The sequence below is a fragment of the Protopterus annectens genome, chromosome 3.part1 (assembly GCF_019279795.1).
Source record: "Protopterus annectens isolate FY-2018-M chromosome 3.part1, PAN1.0, whole genome shotgun sequence".
Lineage (NCBI taxonomy): Eukaryota > Metazoa > Chordata > Ceratodontiformes > Protopteridae > Protopterus > Protopterus annectens.
This window is the reverse complement of record NC_056732.1, coordinates 1,441,188,123-1,441,212,355: the sequence shown is the minus strand read 5'-3', so window position 1 is coordinate 1,441,212,355 and position 24,233 is coordinate 1,441,188,123. Positions and strand designations below refer to the sequence as shown.

The 24,233-nt window shown below is 42.0% G+C and overlaps 1 protein-coding gene across 1 annotated transcript in view; it reads right to left on the bottom strand.

Annotated features, from left to right (window-relative positions):
- Positions 1 to 24,233, bottom strand: part of FAM171A1 (family with sequence similarity 171 member A1) — a 1,600,715-nt gene that overhangs the window by 425,941 nt on the left and 1,150,541 nt on the right. The window contains exon 5 of the mRNA XM_044067505.1: positions 14,062 to 14,238. Within this exon, the coding sequence (XP_043923440.1) occupies positions 14,062 to 14,238 (177 nt within the window). The remainder of the gene's footprint in view (positions 1 to 14,061; positions 14,239 to 24,233) is intronic.

Genomic DNA, 24,233 nt, shown 5'->3' with positions numbered 1-24,233 from the left:
CACCCTTGTTAAAATGCCAGGTTTCTGTGATATAAAAAAATAAGACCACAATAAATAATTTCAAAACTTTTCCCACCTTCTTATACTGCCAAATATTGCCAAGTCAAGATGTGCTATGCTGATGGACTCCTACCCAAGAAGACTGAATGCTGTAATTAAATCAAAAGGTGCTTCAACAAAGTATTAGTTTAAGGGCGTGCACACACAACAAAATATTAGTTTAAGGGTGTGCACACTTATGCAACCAATATATTGTACGTTTTTTATTTTTTATATTGTTCCCCAACAGATTTGTTTGTTTCTCAGTTGAATTGTACAGGTTATAGGTCACATTAAAGGTGGGAAAAGTTTTGAAATTTTTTTATTGTGGTCTCATTTTTTTATATCACAAAAACCTGGCATTTTAACAGGGGTGTGTAAACTTTTTATATCCACTGTGTGTGTGTGTGTGTGTGTGTGTGTGTGTGTGTGTGTGTGTGTGTGTGTGTGTGTGTGTGTGTGTGTGTGTGTGTATTTATATATATATATATATATATATATATATATATATATATATATATATATATACATATATATATATATATAGAGAGAGAGAGAGACTGTGTGTGTGTTAGCAAGCAGCTGCTAAGGACAATATCAAGGAAGTTTATGCCTTTGGTGAGGGGACAGGCAACTTGCATTAGGGTGTCATTTACAAAATCACTCTCACTCTGGTTGTGCTTGTCAGTAATTGGACAAGTCAGCTAACTGACTGACAAGGCAATGGTACTTGGCTTAACTGTAGCTTTTCAAGTTCACATATGCATACACACACTAAGCTCTGAATGAGGCCTACAGTTGGGAATGATGTAATAAAAGGTTCCAACCTGAGATAACTTTATAAAAAAAAAAAAATCTCAAACGAACCAATGAGATGCTTACTCCAAGGCCTAGACCGGCCAACCTTTATCAGCCAGTGACCAATCAACACAATCCTCTCACTAAAGTGAAGAATGGTTTCTGCTAATCCAAGATGGCCTGGAAAATGTACTCAGAACAAACAGCCACTGTTAACTGCAAACAAATCAGTTATATGCTACACTCCTTGGCAGGAAAATCAAAACAAGCAAACAGATGCTTAACAAATGGAGAAAATTGCCAGTTAATAAATTTCACACAAAAACTTAGCTAAAAAGGTTTACAAACAGTGACACAGTAAAAAAAGTAATTTAACAAGCCCAGTAAAGCAGACGATTGCAGTACAACAGTGCAGATTAGTTTATAGCAATAAAATACAGCAAAACGTAGGCAGCAGACAATAAAAGTGCAATAAATGGTAAGAAAGTATTGTTGTGTTAAGAACTTACCATAACCTTAGATGTTCTTCTCTTCTACATGCTGCTGTATTCATGACATCAGGGAATTTGTCTCTGGCAAACTCAAGCACGTCTGGCCGTTATACAAAAGTTAAATGCTACTGCTAGAGTGTGCATGACATCCTGCACCTCTCTCTTAGACATCTGTCGTAAAAGGATGTTGGGTATAAAGTGGATGTAAGCACACCTCTTCAGAAATGAATGCTACCAGAATCAGTGACTACGGAGCGGTTACTCCAAGAAACTGGAATCAGTCAAGTGTGAGGTGGAAGGCTGGGTGGGAAACTATACAGCAGCATATTGAAGAGAAGGACATCTAAGGTTATGTTAAGTTCTTACACAACAATACCATGTCCTTCGATTCATATGCTGATGCATTCGTAACATCAGGGAAAATGCAAAAGCTCCTGTGCTAAAGAAGGGGAGGCGGACCAGAAGCAGTTTCCACAAACCCATGGAGGATGGTTCTGGCAAATCCTTCCCTGGCTTTAGAGACCATATCCAGTTTGTAGTGTCTGGTGAATGTGTGAACTGAGGACCAAGTAGCTGTCTCTAGGATAGCAGCTGTGTCCAATCCTTTAAGGAAAGTCCCTGAGGAGGACATTGCCCTGGTTGAGTGCACCCCAAATGGGGCTGGGAATGACTTAATATGGTTGTTTTAGCAAAATGAAATGGTTTTTGATATCCAAGAGGATACAGTTTGCTTGTAAACAGGTTCACCAAGGCCACTAGGGTTATAGGAGATGAAGAGCCTGTGAGATTTTTGGAAGGATTTGGTTTTCGCCAAATACAACCAGACTGTCTGTTTATATCTAGGGAGTGCAGTATCCTCTCTGCTCGGTTTTGCAAAGAGGGGAAAAAGGTTGGCAGGTTGATAGTCTGACTTAGGGACAAGTCATTTACCACTCTGGGCATGCAAACATACCCAGTCCATGTGGAAGACCGTGAATGGTGGGTATGCCATAAGGGCTTGGAGTTTGGAGACTCTTGTGACAGAAGTTATAGCCACCAAGAGTATGGTCTTCCAAGTGCAGTGTTGGAGGGAGGGCTGGTTCAAATGGTGATATGTCAATTTTTCTAGGCCAAAATTAAGGTCCCATGGAGGTGGAATGGGCTTCCTTGGTGGCCTGAGGCCCCTCTCAGGAAGGGTTTGAACTCTAATCTAGATGCTAAAGGTGGTACCAGGGGCAGGCAAGCTGAGATGGCAGATAAGTGAATTTTAATGGAGGAGTATGATGGTCCGGATTTCATAAGGTCACACAGGTAGGACAAGGCCGCTGGGAGCTCTGCCATCAGTGGTTGTAGGCTGCTTTTCTGACACCATAAGGAAAATCTCTTCCACTTTGAGAGGTAAGATTTTCTTGTAGTTGGTTTTCTGGCCTCCAGCAGAACCTGGATCATGTCCTCTGTATATAGGTGTCTGAAGGGAATCAATGCCCTATCACCCACAATGTGAGGTTCAGTGTGGGCAGTTGAGGGTGTAAGAGTGTTCCCTTGTCCTGTGTGAGCAGGTCCATTCTCTGGGGTAACTTGTGGTGATTGCCCTTGGCTAGGTGAAATAGTACGGGGAACCAATGCTACCTTGGCCAGTAGGGAGTCACCAACAAGATGTGAGGCTGTTCCTTTTGAATTTTCAGGAGGAGACTCTGAATGACAGAGAAGTGGGGAATGCATATGCGTACATCCCCTTCCAAGGCATTGACAGAGCGTCCACCTTCCAAGCCTCTGGGTGAGGTGCCCTGGAGCAGAAGGTTGGGAGCGGTCTGTTCATGGGAGAGGTGAAGAGATCCACATTCAAAATACCTCATCGATGGACTTGATCCACAAACACTTCTCTGGTCAGCATACATTCGTGAGACAGGGTCATGGTCCTGCTTAAGGAATTTGCCATCACACTGTCTGCGGAGGAGATATATACTGCTTGGGGAAGGATTTGTTTCTCAAGTGTTGTTTCCCAGGCCTGCCGTGCTAGTCTGCACAGGAGGTAGTACCTTGTTCCCCCCATTTGCTGATGTACCACAGCACAGTGGTGTTGTCTGTGTACCACCTCAGGGTGCCTGGGAGAAGATGACCCTTGAAAATATCCAAAGCTAGTATCAAGGCTCTCATTTCCTGGATATTGATGTGATCTTTTTGTTAAGTGGGAGTCCATATGTTCCTCATTCTCCAATGTCTTGGGGTTGCCCCCCCAGCCCGTGTCTGAAGCATCTGTGAAGAGGTCTTGGTTTGGGGGTATGGGCTGTAGGGGCAGACCCGGCTTTGACTGAATCTGGGAAATCCACCACTTCAGTTCCTTGGACAGGCAAGGAAGTATTGGGATCATGAATTCTAGAGGATGTAGGTGCTGTTTCCGGCTATTTCTCAGACACCAATGAAACTTTCTCATGTGTAGCCTTGCTAGGGGGACCATGGGGTTAGTTGAATCATAAGATCCTGAGGAATTCCCTGTTGTTTTGAGGGGAAGGATTCACTGGAAGAAAGATGTGAGGGTCACTATTTTCTCTGGTGGCAGGAAAGCCGTCATTTCCCTTGTCAGAATCAGACATCCTAGAAACACCGGATTCTGAGAGGGCATCAGGGAGGATTTTTTGTGATTTATGGTGAATCCCAGACCAGTAAGGAGGGAGATGGTGAACTGCAGGTGTTGCAAGGCCAAGGAACTGGAAGTAGTCTGGATAAGGATGTTGCCTACATAAAAAACCTGCATTCCCTTCATCCTCGCGAAAGCCATGATTGGGGCCAGACATTTTGTAAATACTCTTGGGGTCGTTGAAAGACCAAAGGGTAAAACACAAAACTGATAGCGTGCAGAATCCACTGAGAAGTGGAGGTAGCCAAGGACACTAGGAATGCCTGAGGGAGAATGAGTGGAAGAAGGGTAGGAGTAGAGACCATCCTGAAGGAGGGACTCAGAGGAAGGCGTTGAGGTGGGATAGGTCCAGGATGGGCCTCCAGGGCCCTTCCTTTCTGGGGACCAAGAAAAGTATTGAGTAAAATCCATTCCCTCTTGCAAAGGGTTGACCTCTTGAATGCTTCCTTGAGCAAGAAGTTCCTGGAGGACTGCAGGGAGAATTGGGACTTGGTCTCTTGGCAGGCGAGGGCTGCCTTTGGGAGAGGGTCTGGTCTCCCAAGTCATGAAGCATCCCTGTTTTACGATAGATAGGACCCAGGAGTCCTGGGTAACCTGCTTCCAAGCAGGAAGGGAGAGGGAGAGGTGCATGGAAAGAGGGAGGTCTTGGTGGAGGGCCTGGTAGTCACAGACTGCCAGGCTTTCCCTGAAAGGACTGCTTAGAGGGTGAAGTAGAGGAAAGAGACCTGGAAGAGTGCTTCTTCCTAGGTTTTGCTTGCATTCTCTTAGCTGAGGACCTAACAAAAGAAGTTTTAGCTGAGTAGTTTCTCTGGAAGTGAGGAACTGGGGATACAAACATATGTCTCAATTCCTGCAGTTCCTTGCCTTGGGTCTGGAGGGTCTTGAAGAGTTCAACAGCAGCTGACCCAAACAGGTTTCTGTTATCCAGGGGCACATCTAGGAGCTTGACTTTGATGTAATCAGGGAGGGGTTGTAGCCTTAACCAGGAGCACCTCCTGATGATGGATCCAGAGGCAGCAGCCCTTGCACATGCTTCTACAGCATTGTTGATGCACTTGGGAGTGTTTGGTCACTTGTGTGCAGGAGTTCAGGAGAGAGGAAATCTTGGCTTTAGCAGGAGAGTCAGGGAGCTCTCCCAGTTTCTTGACCACATCTTCCAAGACGGCCAAGAAATACTTTGCCATGTGTGTCTGGTAGTGGACTCTTACTGCTAGGGTGGCAGAAGTATAAGCTTTCTTTCCTAGACATTCCATCATTTTGCTCTCTTTATCACAGGGCAGTAGAGAGGTGGATGGTAGTAACTTAGAGGTTTTGTCGGTGGTCATGGAAATAATTGCAGGGTTTGCCGAAGGGGCTTTATACTGGAAGGCTGCCTCCTCAGGCACCTTATAGAATCTGTCTGGATGCTTGGGAGCTGGGGGCTGAGTCAGGGTTTTTAGAAACAGCCAAGAAGGCATCCAGAAATGTAGGGTGTATGGGGGGCACAGCAGAAGGGCTGGGAGACTCCAGTTGTAGGAGTTCATAGCATCTCTTTTCGGTCTCGGTGACCTGACTGCGGTCCCATTTGAAAAAAGTTTTGCATTTTGGTGATGGTCTCACCAAAAGTGAGCTCCTCACCAGGGGAGTCAGTGCCATTGGACTCCTCCTCTGGTGAAGCATATCCCAAAGGAGAAGCGATCTGAGAAGAGTAAGTGAGGGATTCCTCATCACATAAATCCTCTTCTGCGGACGAGACGTCCGGTGCAGGCCCCTTAGGGGTAGAGGGCATGAGGGCCTGTGCAGGCATTGGGCCCTGATGCAAGGCCTCAACAATTGGCTGAGCTTCTGGTGTCATTCAAAGGGGATCCAGTATTTGTCTGCCTGGGAAGACATGATTGACAAACCACGATGCTTTGCCAGAGATGGTCTGCACCTATCAACCCTGGGATTCAGGTTACTGGCTAAAGCTCTTGCCACCCCTATAATGCCTTTTTTAGGCATGGTTCAAAGGATAAAACCACCGCCGTAACAGATACAAGCATGCAAAATCTGAAGGTAATGCTACTCAATGCTAGAAGTCTAAACCTCAAAATGCACTCTCTCGAGGCATTCCTAAAAATGGAGAACATCGATATCTGTGCAGTAACTGAGACCTGGTTCAAGGCTCCAGAGAGGAACCCTCCAATACCAGGCTACAGTTCTTACCACACTTTTCGGCCACAAATCCAAGACTGAAACACTAAAGGTGGAGGAGTGTCCATATTCACCAAGGATATTCACACCTCCAGGCTAGTTGTCCAACACAATGCATCTGAAATTCTCTGGCTGCAACTAACACTAGGTAAATACTGCAATCCAAATTGTAGCTTGCAACAGATCCCCCACCATGCCCCAAGATTCTCACTACACCTTTCTAAACATACTGGAAAATATTAAGATACAACCAAACACCCTAATACTGGGTGATTTCAACTACCCTGCCATTAATTGGGAAAACTACTCGGGTACCAATTCCTTTTCCCAACGGTTCTTGGAATTCATAAATTCCAATGCCCTGGATCAACTAATCCATTGTCCCACCAGGGGAACCAATATCCTAGACCTGGTCATTACCAACATGGGAGATAGATGCAACACACCAGTGGTCACCCCCTCATTGGTCAGGTCTGACCATAAGCAAATCACCTTTGATATCCACATCCCACCCCTAACCCCCAGTAAGGAAACTTCCTTAAAAAAACTTCTCCAAAGCCAACTTCATGCTACTGAAGTCAGAAGTGACAAACTTCACAACACCCACGCAGACGGGATCTGGATGTTCGACTGCAGAATCCTACACTAAGGCACTGTACGAGCACATCCAGTCGTGCATGAATCGTACCATCCCAAATAGAACCAAGATGCTCTTCTCCAAAAAAAAGGAAGCCAATCTGGTGGTCCCCTGTTATAAACAAACTATACAACAGGAGAAAGAAACTGTTCCAGAAAAGAGGAAAATCCCAGGATGCAAAAAACTCCCTCACCAGCCTCAGTAAGGAGCTGAGATCCCTCATAAAATCCTCAAAAGCTAATTACGAAAATAAAATTGCCAAAGATTCCAAAAACAACCACAAGGCGTTCTATAGTTATGTCAAGAATCTAAATGGCAATGCTCAGATCTGCTCTGAGCTACAACAGAATGGCATTAAATATACTGATCCCAAGGATAATGCCAATATCCTGGCAGATCGATTTAGTGCCAACTTCACCCCTCTCTCACCCCCTAAAGGGCCCATCTCAATACCAAAAGATTGCCAAATTCCGATAATCACGGCCACACAGGTAGAAACCGCACTCTCCACAGCTAAGAATACAGCATCCATGGGACCAGATGACATCCCAGGCTGTGTACTACATGAACTACAAAATGAACTGGCACCTCACCTAAGTGTCATGTTTAATCATAGCCTCACCTCAGGCTTCATGCCCACCACTGAGTGGCGCACAGCTACAGTTATCCCGCTCCACAAGGGATGATCCGCCTTGGATCCCAGAAACTACCGTCCCATCAGTCTGACAAGCCTGATCTGCAAGGGCATGGAACGCATTATCATGGAACTTATAAACAAAGACATTGGCAACCTTCAACACTGGACCCCACCCAGTTTGGGTTTGTGAAGGGCCGATCTTGTCTCCTGAATCTGATTGACTTCTTCGAATCAGTCTCCAGAGCTGTGGACGAGGGTAAGGTGGTCCACACAGCCTATCTGGACCTCGCCAAGGCCTTCGACACCATCCCCCACTCTGGAATCATAGATAAACTTACTAAGCTGGGCATAAATCCCTACATCACTCGATGGGTTGCCAACTGGCCTACTGACAGAACCCAGACTGTAAAAGTAGCAGACTCCAAATCCAGTTCCAGACAAGTGGAGTACCTCAGGGTTCAGTCCTGGGACCACTCTTGTTTGGCATCTACTTCTCTGACGTACGTGCTAACACTAAGGGACTGTGGCTAACAAACTTTGCAGATGACTTCAAACTAGGAGCCATTATTGAATCCCCAAATGATGTGGATATTCTACAAAAAGGCCTTACAGAAACAGATGCATGGTGCCAGAGCCATGGGCTCAAGCTTTATGCTAAGAAATGTATAGTTATCAACTTTGGAAAAAAAACATGTACCCATGAATTACCACATAGGTGGGCAGAACGCTAAACATCGAAAGTGTGATGAGAGACTTAGGGACACAGGTGGACAGTGGTCTCACTTTCGATAACCACATCACCACAACAGTCAGGAAATCCTTCTATGTGGCACACCTCATCACTAAGGGCTTTTCATCCAGAAAAAAGGAGGTCATTGTCCCACTGTACTCATCCCTCATTAGACCCATTATAGAGTATAATGTCCCGTTTGGTATGTACCTCACAACACATCTGCAACAGCTGGAAAAGCCACAGAAATACCTCACTAAAAAAATCACAGGCCTAAAGCAGATACCATATGCTGACCGTCTAAAAAAAACTCCAGCTATACTCTGTGGCATATCGTCTACTCAGAGGCGATCGCTGCTTAACATACAAGGCCATGTCAAACCCTGAGCTGTTGGACATGCTCCACTTAAAGAAATCCCAATCCCTCCGAGCCACACGCTCCAGGGATCTAAGCCTTGTCATCACAATGAACAAAACATGCTGGAGGGATAGGTTCCGGACCCAGAGACTCCCCATACTCTGAAATGGGCTGCCCATACATGTCAAGCAGAACGCCTCATTGGCCCTCTTCAAAAGGAACCTTGATGATTGGATGGGAGATAGGAAATTCACCCCGGGGATCATGTCAGTCACCCTGCTAGACAGGGGCCCAGAGAAGTAAATATTGTGGGAAGAAATATCCAAGGAATTGTTATATCTAGGCTTGCATAGGCCCTAGGGCCGATAGCCTAGTACCAACCTATGAGTGAAGGCCTGCCAATCCAGAGGCTGTTCGACAGGTGAAGCAGGCAGAAGCTGAGAAATGTGTTTAATTTTCTGTTTCCTCTTCTTATAGATGTCTGGAGGAGATGGTTCAGAAATGCGGTGGAGGGTTGGAGGGCTGGACGCTGGCCGACACTCCACTACATTAGCGACTATGTCTTCACGTACTACAGTTTGGGAGATGTCACACAGACCATCGGATATAATGAGCCTTGGTTCTCCCTCAGCGACTGAATTGCATGCCTGAGATTCCCTCCGGGATGTGACCTCGGGCAAAGAACAGATTTCCTCTGGGCCTTCCACCGAAGGAAGCTCCACGGACTCGGGCTAGGACTCTGGGCCCTCACTGGCTTTGAGGGTAATGTCTGGAGTGAAGGGCACAGAAGTCTGTTCAGGCCTACTCTTTTTGGCCTTTTTGACTGGGTGATCTTCTGAGGGTTCCTACATCAGGTCCATCTTAGAAGCTGGACATTTGAGTGTCTGATTTTCAAGGTATAGTTTTAAGGCTGCAAGATGGCTTCTGAGGGTCTTGGGGACAAAGACCTGACAAATACTACAAGTGGTATGGTCGTGTTCACAGCCTAGGAAGAAAAGGCAGAGCTCATGTGAATCTTTATGTAGAATTTGCCTTCCACACCTACACTTGCCCTTCCTACCTGACATGTAACCCAGAACAGTAGCAAGTAACAAAAAGAAAACCCCTAAGGGGTACTTATGTGAAGTCAGATGAAGAAAATGCTTCTACTGGCAACAAGACAACTGAAGCTGGCAGTCATACAGGTAGCAGTGAAGTTCTGAAGAGGTGCGTGCAGTGTCCGCTTTATACCAGACATCTGTTTACGACAGACGTCAGAGAGAGAGGCACAGGACATCACGCGCACCCTAGCATTAGCATTTAACTTTTGTGTAATGGCCCGCCGTCAGAGTTCACCAGAGGCAAATTTCCTGATGTGATGAATACAGCAGCATTATGAATAGAAGGACATTAAGCAATAACTAGTAAAAATAAGCAAGAAAACAGGCTACTTATTGTTATATATCACAGTTCATGTGGTCACTGCTCCTCTTCCATTCAAGCTCAGTGTGAATAAACTACTAGTCTTCAAGAACCCTGACCGCTATAACCCATGTTGATATTTTTATTATAGATACATATATCAATATAGATATAAACATATGTTGGTTTTATAGAAGTGGACCTAGAACGCATACCACAGTAGGGACAGAGTATGGGAATATTCTTACAGCAATTAGCTGGATCTCAAAATCTTAACTCCCATTTACTATTGTATAAAAGGGAGTAGCCTGGGGTTAGAATTCAGGCAGTTAGTTTCTCACATAGAGGTTCATCAGAAAGGAAGACCTGGAAGCAAAGAGATCAAACTTTCCCCAGTCTTCCCCACAGTTATATGCTTTTATGAATTAGACTAAGATTAGAGTCTTTTTTCCTCAATGTCTGCTTCACATATCTTCATGAAGCTAATGTTCGCTGCTTCATGAGCCAGCTAAAGCTAGCATCTTCAGAATGTGACAGGAGTGTCTTGTACATGGAGACACTTAGCCTGATGCACTGGGTTCTAAAGGCAAAAGAGTTTACTACAGCCCTGCACACTATCTTCTTATAATAGTACTTTGCAAAATCGTTTCACAGACAAAACTCCTGTAGCCAAAGCATTCATGACAACGGCGGAGAGGTGGAAAACAACAGAATACCAGTGAAGGTATCAATCCCTGCCAAGTCTCGAACCCAGGACACTGTGCACTAGAGTCAGAGCACCGCACCACTAAGCCAAACCAGCTCAGTATCTATGGTCCACTGTTCTAACTTAACTAAAACAGGAAAGCCAATCTAGGGCTTCCCAATAAATAATGTATACAAAGTGAAAAACTATGCACAATTCAGGCTCCTAACAAACAATGTGCACAAAAGTGTCGGGCAGCTATGGTTCACTCCTAAACTTTGCATACTGGAAGACCACAACAGTGGAAGTATATAGACTGGAAAATTTCTTAACTGGGACCACTGGATGCACAGAATAAGTAGGGCTCTACTGAAATACTGATTACTCATATATGTGCTATACAAATGATTTTATTTTTGTATCCAGAATAATTGTCATAAAAAGGAATGAATACCTGGCAAGGAATTCTCCTTAACTGACCAGCCTCACTCAACCTAGATGACCGCTAGATCACTCAACAATGGCATAACTAGTGTAGGAAACTGACAATAGTTGGTTTGAATACCACTCCTTCCACTGTTAATTGCAATATGAAACATATGGACCAGGAGGCAGATGTCTTTTTTCATCCACCTTATCTGTTTCTTTTTTCTATTAGATTTCTGTATGCCATTCTCTATACCCTCTTTCTAGGATGACAAAGAGCACACCAATACAGTTAATGACAGGAAATGATACAATGAATTAAAATAACTACATTTTATGGGTGGAAAGAAAAATGAGAAAGAGGAATCGTCTCTTTCTGTTGCAGCAAGTGGTAAACAGTTTTACAGAAATTATGCAGCCGCAGCACACTTCCTAACACTTGCTGGTAACACTAAATGCATTAAACTGTTTGACTTTTTTTATACTAATCAAAAACAATATTTTAAAAATGTCACAAAAACCCTGTGAACTAGGGCTTATTTCATGACAACAAGATCCCCCCTAAGTGCTAGTGTTGACAATTAGTAGCAATACTGAAACTGCCAGAACAGAGGCAAGCCCTAGTGCCTGCCCTCTCAAAGATCACTACTAATGCACCAATAAATACTTGTACTACCAACAGAGAGAGAGAAAGGTCAAAGATAAAGTTGTTGAGCCACAGCGATTTTTGAGGGGTGGTCTTATGCAGGCCACACAGTCTGAGTCAACAAAAATTCTCCACCTCTCAAAAGCACATCTCAGGACTCAAATGACGAGTAAGGGGAGTTCTTGAATCACTGAATACCTCTGATTAGACCACCAAAAGAGGTTTCATTTGCTAGCAACACCCATAAAGGACAAACTCATCAGCACCCTAAGTTCACAGCACAATACTTTCTTCAAAGCTAACACAAACTTTATTAACTATGGCCAATTACTATTCATAATTAATGACTATTCGTTACAATGAACTATATTCACTGATAGATTTAATTTATTTATGATCTTGTTCAAAGACCTTTTTCTGCCATGACTCAGACCAAAGGCATGCAAACAGAAAAAGTACATACATAAACATTTGACAGCATTTAAGTACAGTCTTAATCAGATATTTGTTTTACACATCTTACACAGATACATACAGACGAACAGCAATAGTAAGTATTGCATATTTATAAGCATCTAAATCAGCCCACTGCCTACGATAAACAACAGTATACGATAATGTCACTCATTGTCCTTAAAGCACCAACTTGCTTTTAATGATTGCACATTATTACTAATCACGGCAAAGGATATTTCCTTAAAAGTTAATACTTGTACTGTTTTCTCCTTGTTAAGATTACATGCTCCATACTTGTACAAACACAATCGCACAGTCCACCCATCACAAAACTCACTAGATAGTTCCTTGAAACATCCACACATACAAGAAAGTCTTAACACAATGTTAGAACTAAAGCTGATGATGGTTTTCCATGTCACCTGTCATTTACCTCATTTTCTTAATCATTTTTTTCTTTTTTATTCTGTTGTCATTTAAATACACATTGTCACATTATGTTATTTGCTGTTGGCAAAGACTTTTACATCTTATATTACATATTATCCAAACTGTCGTGATTGGGCGAGTCTGTTCACACAGTTTATTTTTTCTACTACAGGCACAGTTTACCTAATACAAGTTGTGTCAAGTTTACATCATTAGATGTGGTGCTTTCCTGTTTAAATAATTTTACCATTACTCCACAACTCAGACTTAAAGATGTTAAAATATCAGTGCTTAACTTTTGTCTAACCATGGTAAACAATGTACTGAACCAAGTGCTAACTGTTCAGCATTTTAGCAACATCCAAATGGATCATCAAAACCAGTTGAGCAACAGAAAATGCATATAAAATAAACATGAATCTCACTGAACAGTGTAGCTCCATGAAACAATTCTTTGACTAAGAAAACAATGAGGATTTAACAGTGCTCCTTTTCAGGAAGTGAGCTCTGAAGGCATAGAACAAGTGAATGTGCATCAGAAACCAAACCTGGGTCTACCAAAACAATTCCGCAGACTTTTCCTGTCTTCTGATAATTAAATTTAACTACTGTTGCAGTACAAAATCAAAAAAATCTATATTAATTTAGATATGTCAACAAACGGAACATTACCTTTTTTCCATTCTGAATTATTCCATTTTTGTACTGGCAACAACAGAATTATTTTCACACAAACATCATTAGAAGTCTCAGTGGATCCATATTAAGGATGACTGGGACAAAATGTAACACACTGCAGTTTCTGGTACTGAACCTTAGCTGTTATGACCATTTTAATTTCAAACTCAAAACCGTGAAGCACTTTCCTCTCAGTTTATTACTTGCAGTCCTTCTGATGCATGCTAACTACCGTACCAGCAATGATGTAAAACCCAAAGTATGCGGCTTTGCAAAAATCAACAGATGACAGTACAATCCTCAAAAGCAGCATGTGCGGTTTCCCTTCAACATATAAATAAAATCAGGTCCCAGACTTTGCCCAACAACTTACTATGGGGCATGAAGTGAGGCATAAAAGTGAAAACAGATAAACAAGCATCACTTTAACCACTATATCTTTGAACTTTATTAGATTATTACAGCAAGACACACTGCACTGATCCACTTTAGTCATCCCACCCCATACTACTACAAAATCACCCCACCCCATACTACTACAAAATCAGTCAATGAGAATAGTTTTCGTTCCTGTTCATTCACGTGCATAAAAGCCAGGAGTTTAGAGACAGTGAAGGAAAGCATCATGTGATGTAACAAAAGTAAGGTGCACTTACCAGTTGGTCTTAAAGGAAAACAGACATGAATTCTACCGACATTATTACACAGGAAAGGAAACAACAAAGGAAACCACTGTAGTCGCTCTTTACCTCAAGATAAAGTAATCCGAATAAAGGACCTGAAATCAACTGATTATTTTCACAAGTACATAACTGGTCAGCTCTCAAAGAAATTTGCAAGGAAATTAATCATTCTGCTTACCGAGTTTTTGGTCAAATTTCCAGGCTGGAACATGGTTATCATGTTTCAGATTGATGTTGGCAGGCAGAGGTACCGTCACATAGATAGGCCCATTCACAAGGATTTCAGTCCCGTCATTGTTGTACAGATGAACACTGATTGCAGTGATAGGGGTCAGCTCAAATTTGCTGCCATTTCCTGCAAAACAGGAGGAAAGGAGAAACATGTTCACTCTGATTAGAAAGGGTGGAGTGTAGCTTCTAAGAAAATACTATTGTTGGAAAACTAAAGCTGAATATTGCTGACAGGTCAGCAATATAAAATGCCAAGAGATTTTCCAACATGGAAAACTGTTATGTCCAGTATAATACCTGCATGTTCCACTATTCACTTCTTCATACAAAAACAATGTATATGTTCTGTTGAAAATTAAAACAAAATAAAATCCAAAAAACAATATTATGCTTACTTTTTTTTTTTTTTAACACTGGTCTGTTACATATTAGCAACCAACATCAAATTATAGGATAAGGATTCCGAGAATATGATTCTTTAATATATTTTTCTGTATGATTTCTGTGATGAATTCCTCTATTTCTGTTGCAGTTTAGAGAAGAAAGGGGCAGGCAGGTTAAGACCTGCTGAAGTTAATACTGGTGACCCATACCTCTCAACTGTTCCTGGTTATCAGGGATGGCCCTGATTTTGACTGAAATTTTAGATTGGTCCCTCTTCATCCCTCCTAAAAATGATGACTTTTGGAGAAAATGTAGTGAATTACGCTTAATAAATAATGACAATAATTAGAGTTACAGACTCCTTTTTACTTCAGAAAATGTATATTAATTCACATTCTTCTAGTCTATCAGTGTTTCAAGTCAATAGTAATAATATTTTGAAAGTGCCCCTGATTGTCATTCATTACTTCCAGATTTGTCCCCTATTAGGCTGAGATATGCCCTGATTGGTTGAGAGCTACGGTAGCAGCCTGCTGTGTTGCTAATGTATGTGGATAGTACCACAGTTTTTAGGTGGTTCTAAGATTAAATGACAACTCCAAGCTTTTCCAAAGAGTGCCAGTTTTACCTTTGGCATATCTATGTGGCCAAGAAGGTTACCCCAGCTATATGATATCCTTACCAGCTCCTTGCTTATCAAAGAACAAGTCATTCTCCTTGAAAATTAGTAAATATATCCAGAGCCAGATCCAGAACAAGAAAACTTAAGCAACTGCCTAGGATCTGGAGATGGCTGAGGTCCTCAGCCAACATTAAAAAAGAACAAATAAACCCCCGATTACCTGCTCTACTCCAGTGAAACCTTCTAGTCTGGCTTGCTGGTCGCACATAGTCAGAAAAAAAATGCCTAAAAAGGTACTGAAATGCAATAATCCAGTCAGTCAGTTGTAGTTTGATGTTGGGATATATCAAAACGACCAGTCTTGTGCAAGTAGACCCATTGTGTGGAGAAGCATGTGGCAAATGCCCACGCCCAGTTCATTAAGAAGGTAGAACCACTGTTGCCTGGGACAGAAGAGACTCACCAAAATGATTCTTTGAGTCCTTCTGAATGACTTGATATCGGTGGATAGGGTGAAAATGGATATATGCATCTGTTTTCCAGGCCTGCTTGCAGGGAATTCTGGAGCAGAAATTCTTTAGTTGTTTGTTTTGAAAAGAGGCAAACAGATCTACTTGAGTCCCCACAACTGGGCCAAATCGTAGAAGACACCCTTGTTCAATTTCCATTCATGAGGGTCTGTCCTGGTCACACCCAGTTTTTATCTGCCACAATATTATGCTCTGATGTAATGCAAGAAGCTTGAATTGTCAAACAGTGCTGAATTGTTACTTCCTAAACTCTATAGAGAAACATCCTGAGTGTTTCTCATTAGGCCGCTGCTGAAAATTGGCTTCGTTCCAAGTCAGACTTTCCTGGTTAACAAATGTTAAATAAACAAACATAGCTGGCCTGTACATGGGGGTAAAATCTTTTACCACTTCTGCTTATGTACCACATCACTGTGCTGTTATCTGTGATCATATCATGAAGTGGCCCTGGGGACTACAAATGGTGCAGAGAACTGACAGCACTAACAGTTAATATCTCTAACACTGATGTGCTTTGTTCCAAAGACCTTACACTTTTTTAACCCCATTGGCAGAGGTCCCCATGCAAAGTTAGATGCATCTGTTACAGATTGTGCAGGGGCAGTCAGGAACAATAATATACCTGGATTCAAGGGCATCTGCTCACTTCAACAGACCAACTCTTTTCACAAAGTGCAACACAGAAATCTACAATGTCAGGGAGTGAAGATATCGAGACCATACTGTTTAAAGGAGTCACTGAATTTTTCTGATATTTAATATGGCAAAGATTTATAAGAAACAGAAGCCATGAAACCTGAAATCCTCTAGTATCCTCCTACAGAAGTCTGGCAATGAATGGAAATGCTCAGGAATAATTCTAGATACATATCTACTTTTTTGAGGAAAAATGTAAATACCCTGCAATCTGTGAACAGCCTTGGAGCAGTAGACATACCCCTCAACTTTTTAACATAAAAACATGGACAAAGGCAAAAATAACCAGGGGGCGGGGGGGTTGGATGACGACAAAGGTCCAAAAATAGGGACAGATTTTAAATATTGCTCTTATAAGCAAGTTGCTTTGGCATTGGCATGCATTTTTTGAAGGATAATAAGTCTTAAAACTAAAATGTCTATCATTATTTAGTGACCTCATTCCTACATGATTTTTTCTGAAAAATCACAAATTTTATGTGGAACAGACCAAAAATATGAGGCAAAAAATCTGGAGAGTGGAGATGTATGTATCACAGTAGATAACCTAGACAAAGACAACCTTGGAAAAACTTTTGAAATCTGTGGCAACAGGATTGTGATAAGCATTTTCATGTTTATAGTTACAAAAAAAAACTTAGAGGAGGAATGAGAGATAACCTAGTTTGTAGAGCTAGCATTTTTAACTTTGGAACTTTTCACAAACCGATTAAGAAATTAATAATCCCACTGGTTTTCAAGTGAGATTCCTTTCTGCCATCATAAAAATTATCAATAAAATTTTCTCTGCTCATCTGTGGGAACTAGTTTTATGACGGCCAGGGAGAGAATTTAGTTGATGACTGGGGGAATCAGGAATGCCTGATTTAGAGGACAGGGGGTCTTCTGGAAAGGGGGGAAGGCTTTCCTACTGCAATCTGTAACCCTCTTGAACAACTCCTAAAACCCATTTGTGTGAAACAACCTAATGTCAAACGGGAAGAGGGTGAAGAGGTACGTTCTTTGACAGGTTTAAGGTAGTGGCAGCAGTGGAAATGGAGGAGCTGCAATAGTCAGTACGTTATTAGACTGCCCCTTTTTCTGGAAGTTTCTCTCCTCCTTTAAACCATCCTGCCACTTTTTTTGTGTCTGCCTGTTTGAAACCTGTCGAGACTGTTTATTTTGCTTTTTGAAAGAGGAAGCAGAGTTTGGAGCAAAGGTTTTACAAATTTTAGAGAAAGAGGCATGAAAATTTTGAGCAACTCCCTAAATCAATTTCCCTACTTCATTAAACTATTTAGATACTCTAAGTAGCAGAAGGACCAAACAAACTGTCATTAACCAAATGACAATTTAAATTACAGACCTATCTTCAGAAAACTTGTGAATGCATCCAAGCAACCTCATAACAGACGCAGAAGCTGTTGCCTTTGTAACAGATTTAACACCATTATAAGAATAGGTTCATAGGTTGGTACTGGGCTATCTGCCTGAAGGCATACATTACCCCAGCCACGTTGTGCAGTATTCACCGCCCCTTTAGTAGTTCCCTAGACCCCTGTACTAGCAGCTAGTACCCTTGGCCCCTATCTAGTAGTGCTGTTACCCATCCACTCATCAAGGTTCCTCTTGAAGAGTGACAGTGAGGGGCTCTGTCTTATGTAGATCGGGACCCTGTTCCATAGTAAGGGACGTCTCTGCGAAGGGAATCTATCCCTCCAGCATGTTCTATTCACTGTTGTGTTAAGGTTTATATCCCTAGAGCGTGTAGCTTGAGTAGATTTGGTTTTGCTAAGATGGAGCATGTTCAACAATTCTGGGTTGGACATGGCTCTGTACGTTAGACAGGGATCGCCTCTGAGAAAGTGGTATGCAACAGAGAACAGTCTTAGCTTTTTCAATCGTGCTGCATAGGGCAATTGTTTGAGGCCAGTAATCCTCTTGCTCTAGAATGCTCCAGAGGTACAATTAACTCAAATATGTCTCACTTTCTGACACAGGAAAAGTGGCAGAATTGTTCCTCAATGTCAAAAGCAGCCAACAGAAACAAATATCTGGCTCTGATAATTCAGAATTCTGAAGTGGCAAAAGTATAAATTACCTTCCCAAATCTGTCAAAACTTTCCCATCCTTGTCAGAGGGAGAGGGATTAGCATTAACTAATATTTTTTTTTTGGTTACAGTGGGACTTGACACAGAAATAGCTGCAGGATCAGATATGGGATCACAAAATAAAATATATGAGATACGAGACAAAGGTTTTTTTTTTTTAAATACTGTCTGCCTTTTAGAGACTGCAAGGTGTCTGTCAGGCATATTGCAAGAAATATCAAAATCATCCTCCAAAGCTGGTAAAAAAGGAACAGAGCAACCTGTAGATTTGTAATAATTTATAATCAATACATAATAATTAATTTATAATTGTAATTTGTAATAAATCGTAGAATTTTTTCATAGTTGTTGAAATACCTGTCTGTTGTCTAGAAACAGTTTCAAAAAGTGAAAATTCCTCCACAGGATACTGAGAGGAAACACTTTCCTCAGAGTCAAAATCAAGTACTTTGTCGGAAAAAAATAGAACATGCCCTTTTCCAATCTTTTCCTGATCATCACGGGGAATTCTCAAAAACTACAAGAAAGTACAGTTGTGTAAAATCTTAACATAACAGTAGATGTCGTTTCACTGTTGCAGTATTCTTTACCTAAGAGATCTACTGATAAGGATTGCCCAAAGTCTGATCAGTAGATCAAAACCTTTACAAACCTAGGAAGTGTCATACATCAGACTTCAGCTCTGTGTGTAAGCGTAGGGCATAAAGGTGACGTACATATGCTCCCAACTCAGAAGTGAAGTGCCCCAGGAGAGCTAGGAAAGGAGGACATTTACATCTGGAAAAAGGAAGGAATGGAGAAAAACAGAGGAACCTCTCAGCAAGTACAAAATAATTACCCAATGCCAAAGGAAGGGAAAAGGGGGAGGAAGGGAGTGAATACTACAACAGTGAAAAGGAGGACATCTACTGTTACGGTAAAATTTACATAACTGTACTATGTCCTTCCATATCACTGTTGCAGTATTCATAACCTCTGGAAAGACCAAAAGCCATAGTAAAGGCAGGGGGAGGAGGAAGGCAAGGACCCCTTCTCAAAACCATGCAGGATAGCCTTGGCAAAACCTGCCCTGGAAATTACATCCGACTTGTAATGTTTTGTGAATGTGTGAACTGAAGACCAAGTTGCAGCTTCAAGGATGGAATTGGGGTCTGAACCTTTGAAGAAAAACTCTGATGAAGCCACTGTTCTAGCAGAATTGAGCCTTCACAGAAGCAGACAACTGTTTATCATGAAAGCAACAACAAAAAAGAACGGTCTTAGAAATCCATGAAGATATGGCTTACTTACAAACTGCCAAACCCAATGTCCTGGTATGAAAAGAAACAAAAAGCTGATCAGATTTACTCAAGGTCTTAGTCTTATCTAAATAATGTCTGAGCAAATCCAAAGTATGAGGAAGCTTCACACTAGCAGAGTATGGAGAAGGTAAAAAAGAAAGAAACTGGAAAGACTGATTAAGGGAAAGCTCATTAACTACCTTGGGCATAAAAGGAGGATTCATAAGGAATGTCTATGAACAACCAAAAAAGTGGGAACCACCAAAGGTCTTGTAGCTCAGATACCCTTCTAGCAGAGGTTAAAGCAACCAATAAATCAGTCTTCCAGGTGCAATGTTGCAAAGAACCAGAAGGCTCAAAAGGAGCCTAAGTCAGCTTTTTAAGGACAAAACTACAATTCCAAAAAGGAGAAATAGGCTTTTGGGGGATCTAATATGCAGGACGGCTTTAAGAAACTGTTTCACCTTGAATTTAGAGGCCAAAGTGGCATACAGGCAGAAATGGTTGACAAGTGGGCTTTCACTGAAGAATATCCCAAGCCAGCATGTAGTAGTTCACATAGGTAAGAAAGAACCAAGGGTACCTCAACTGAAAAGGGGTTCCTGATGACGTTTAAGATGCCAAATAGAAAAATCGCTTACATTTGGACACATGCATGTCCTCAGAAAACTGGTGTCAGAAAAAGATCTGAGCAGATCCATGCGGTGAGGTAACTTGTGATGATTACCTTTGGCAGATGGAATCTGAGGGGGAACCCCCTGCTCTCTGTGTTAAAACAGTATCACCAACAAGATTTTTGATTTTGTGAAGGAAGCCTAGAAGGAAAGGAAGGAGAGGACATACAGGAATATTCCCTCCAAGATAAATACACGGTGTCCACTTTCCATGCCAAAGGGCTTGGGACTCTGGAAAAGATGAAAGAAAGAACAGCTAACATGGCGGCAACATTAATCCATTTACTGCACGAGAAGACAAGGATAATAAAGGTAAACGCTTTCATGCAAAACTTGGGTGCTTAATCAGACCATAATCTTTACAGAAACAGAGCTATTTAAATACAAAGTTACAAAACTAGCAGGCTAAAGCATGACTTTAAAACTGGCTTTAAACGGACAGTCTCATTGAGACCCAAATCCTTATCAGCCTGCAACTCAAATCCAATAAGCTCAAGACACAGTGTACCAGTCTTAATGTCACCACCCCTGCAGTTAGCATTATACAGTTGTAAAACCAAAAAATCAAACATATGAACAAAAGCTGGCTGACTTTAATAACTGGCTTAGTTTCTGGTGTCATTCCAAGGGGGAGCAATATTTGTCAGCATGGAAGGAGATGGTCAACAGACCACGCTGCTTTGCCAGGGATGGTCTGCACCTCTCCCCTTAAGGCTTTCGAATATTAGCTAAAACATAGTCTTCCCCCATAGTGCCTTTTTTAGGCAATGCTAAAATGAAAGTACTTCTGACATAGCAAATCAAAACCAAGAAACTCTAAAGGCATTACTGCTCAATGCTAGGAGTCTAAACAAAAAAACTCCACTCTCTAGAAGCTCTCTTTACCCTAGAGAATGCTGATGTCTGTCCGGTCATTGAGACATGGGTTTAAAGCCGCTGAGAGCACACCAACAAGTGCAAGGTTATAATGCCTTCCACACATTTAGGCCAGCTACTTCACAGGCAGGGACTAAAGGTGGAGGTGTCTCTGTTTGGGTTCCTATTAAATGATCAAAGATGCATTCTTTCGAATGCATCTTGATCGAACTTGAAATCAAGAAAAGCCAAAATAGCAAAACGAAATATAAGCAAATTACTTTGCCGTTTTTGTGACTGTAGTGCAACGTTGGAGATGGTATATTTAAGTAAGGGGTGTGTGGTGGCAAAGCCCCCCACTTTATGTAATGTTTTAAGTTTTTTTTTTTTTTTTTTTTTTTTTGGTGGAACAGCGATTTTTTTCTCTTGGAAAAAAATCGCTGTTCTACGCATTCGAGCTGGTAAGCTTACGGTTACATGGGTACAATAAATCATTGTTCGCTTTTTAAAGTGCTCGATGATTTAACATAGACCCCTCTGTTTACATCAAAATAAAATACACTTCAAGGCTGGTCAAACAGGACAATGCACTTGAGCTGCTTCATGTTCAAATCACCATAGGTAAAATCCAATAACACTTCCTTGCAAGCTATAGGTCCCCCTCTATGACCCAGGAAACCCATACCATGTATTTAAACTCGTTAGAAACACTGACCATCCAACCCAATACCATATTCATGGGGTGACTTCAGTTACCCCACTATTAACTGGGAATCCTATATAACATCAAACGTACATGCACAGAGATTCCTGGAGTTTTGTACACAGCAACTCCTTGGAACAGACAAGTCAATACACCACAACCAGGGGTGCAACCATACTGGATCTGGTCCTCACTAATATGGGAGACTGCTCCACATCCCTTAATGTAATACCTTCCCTGGTAAGGTCAGACCACAAAATGGTCTCCTTTGAAGTAAAAATAAAACCTGGACCACCAGCTAAACCTGGAATATTCAGGAACTACTGTAAGTCTAACCTCCTGCTATTAAGTGAGAACCTGGCAAAATGTCAAGCCCCCATAAACCATGAGAACACTTCTGCCTATGCAGAACTGTTCAAAGAAACCTGCACAAGCATGTTAACAGCTGCATAGAGGCAGCTGTACCCATCAGGAAGAAGTACAGAACTAGCTTAAAAAACAAGCCGCCTTGGTGAAATCACAATCAATTGACTGTATAACAGGAGGAAGAAAATCATGGCAAAAATCAGGAGGTGCAACACTCAGCAGGATAAAAGCACTATCAAACTAAACAAACACCTCAAAGGACAAATAAAGTCTATCAAAGCCAAATCTGAGGTAAGTTTGGCCTCCCAGACCAAGGACAACAACAAAGCATTCTTTAGCTATGTCTGCAACCTCAAAGGCAGTACACAATTGTCTGCAGAGCTCATTGTAAATGGAGCCACCTATACTGAGCCAGAAGATATAGTAAACCTCCTGGCTGATAAATTAAGCTCCAACTTTACTCCTCTCTCCCCCTTAACCTTCCCTCTGGAAATATCGTCAAATATAACTTCCCCTACTATTACTAGGGAACAGGTCCTTAATGCTCCCTATAAGACCAAGAACACTGCATCAATGGGTACAGACAATATCCCAGGATGCCTTCTAAATACCATGAAACATGGCCTCTGGCATTACTATTTAACTGTAACCTCTATTCAGGCTTCGTGCCTCGTGAATGGAGAAAGGCAACAGTTATCCCTCTGCAAAATTTGGGCCATCTACAGACCCTGGAAACTACAGACCTGTAAGCCTCACTAATCGTATATGTAAAGCCATGGAAAGAATCATCATGAAGAAGATCAATAGAGATACAGTAAACCTCCAGACACTGGACCCAACCCAGTTTGGTTTCGTCAAGGGCAGATCCTGCCTACTCAACCTGGTGGACTTCTTTGAGAAGGTCACCAAAGCAATGGATGAGGGCAAAATCATTCACACTGCCTACCTTGACCTGGCCAAGGCATTTGACACAATACCCCAATCGGGCATAGTTGACAAACTCAAGAGGTTAGGTACAAACCCGTATATCACCCGGTGGATAGCCAACTGGCTCACAAAGATCAAGGAAATGAGAATTGGGGAGTCCACCTCTACAAAGTGGCCAAACACAAGTGGAGTCCCTCAGGGATCAGTCTTTGGACTGCTCCTTTTTGGCATTTAATTCTCAGAAGTCAAGGGTAATTTCAGCGGTCTCTGGTTGACTAAATTTGCAGATGATTGCAAATTAGGAGTTTTTATTGAATCTCACACTGACACAAAAGTTCTCCAGGAGGGCCTGACATAGAAAAAACAACTGGTGTCAGAGCCATGGACTAAAACTAAATGCCAAGAAATGTATAATAGCATCCTTTGGGAAGTCATCCATCCCTGGTAGCTATCATATTGACAACACACCCCTTAGAGTTGACCCAGGAGTCAGGGACGTACGGACACACACTGATAGTAATCTAGCCTTTGATCATCACGTGCCTACAGTGATGAGGAAAGTTGTGCAACTTATAAACAAAGATATGGCATCCAAGTTCAAGGAAGTCATTGTTTCACTGTACTCGACATTCATTAGACCTATCATTGAGTACAATACCCCTTTTGGTATGTACCTAACCAGGCATATCCCACAATTGGAACATCCACAGAGATTCCTCACTAAAAGAATACAGGGCATAAGTTACATGTCCTATGCAGACCGTCTTAAGACCCAATCCTTGTATTCTGTCTCTTACAGGCTTTTGAGGGGAGATCTATGCCTGGCATACAGGACATTGTCAGACCCCACTCTGATGGACCTCCTGCATCTCTACAAAACAAACAGCATCAGAATTACCCATTCTAAAGACTTAAACCTTGTCTGTGATATAAATAGGACCTGCTGGAGAGATAGGCATGTATCCCAGAGACTACCCCGTCTAGGGAACAG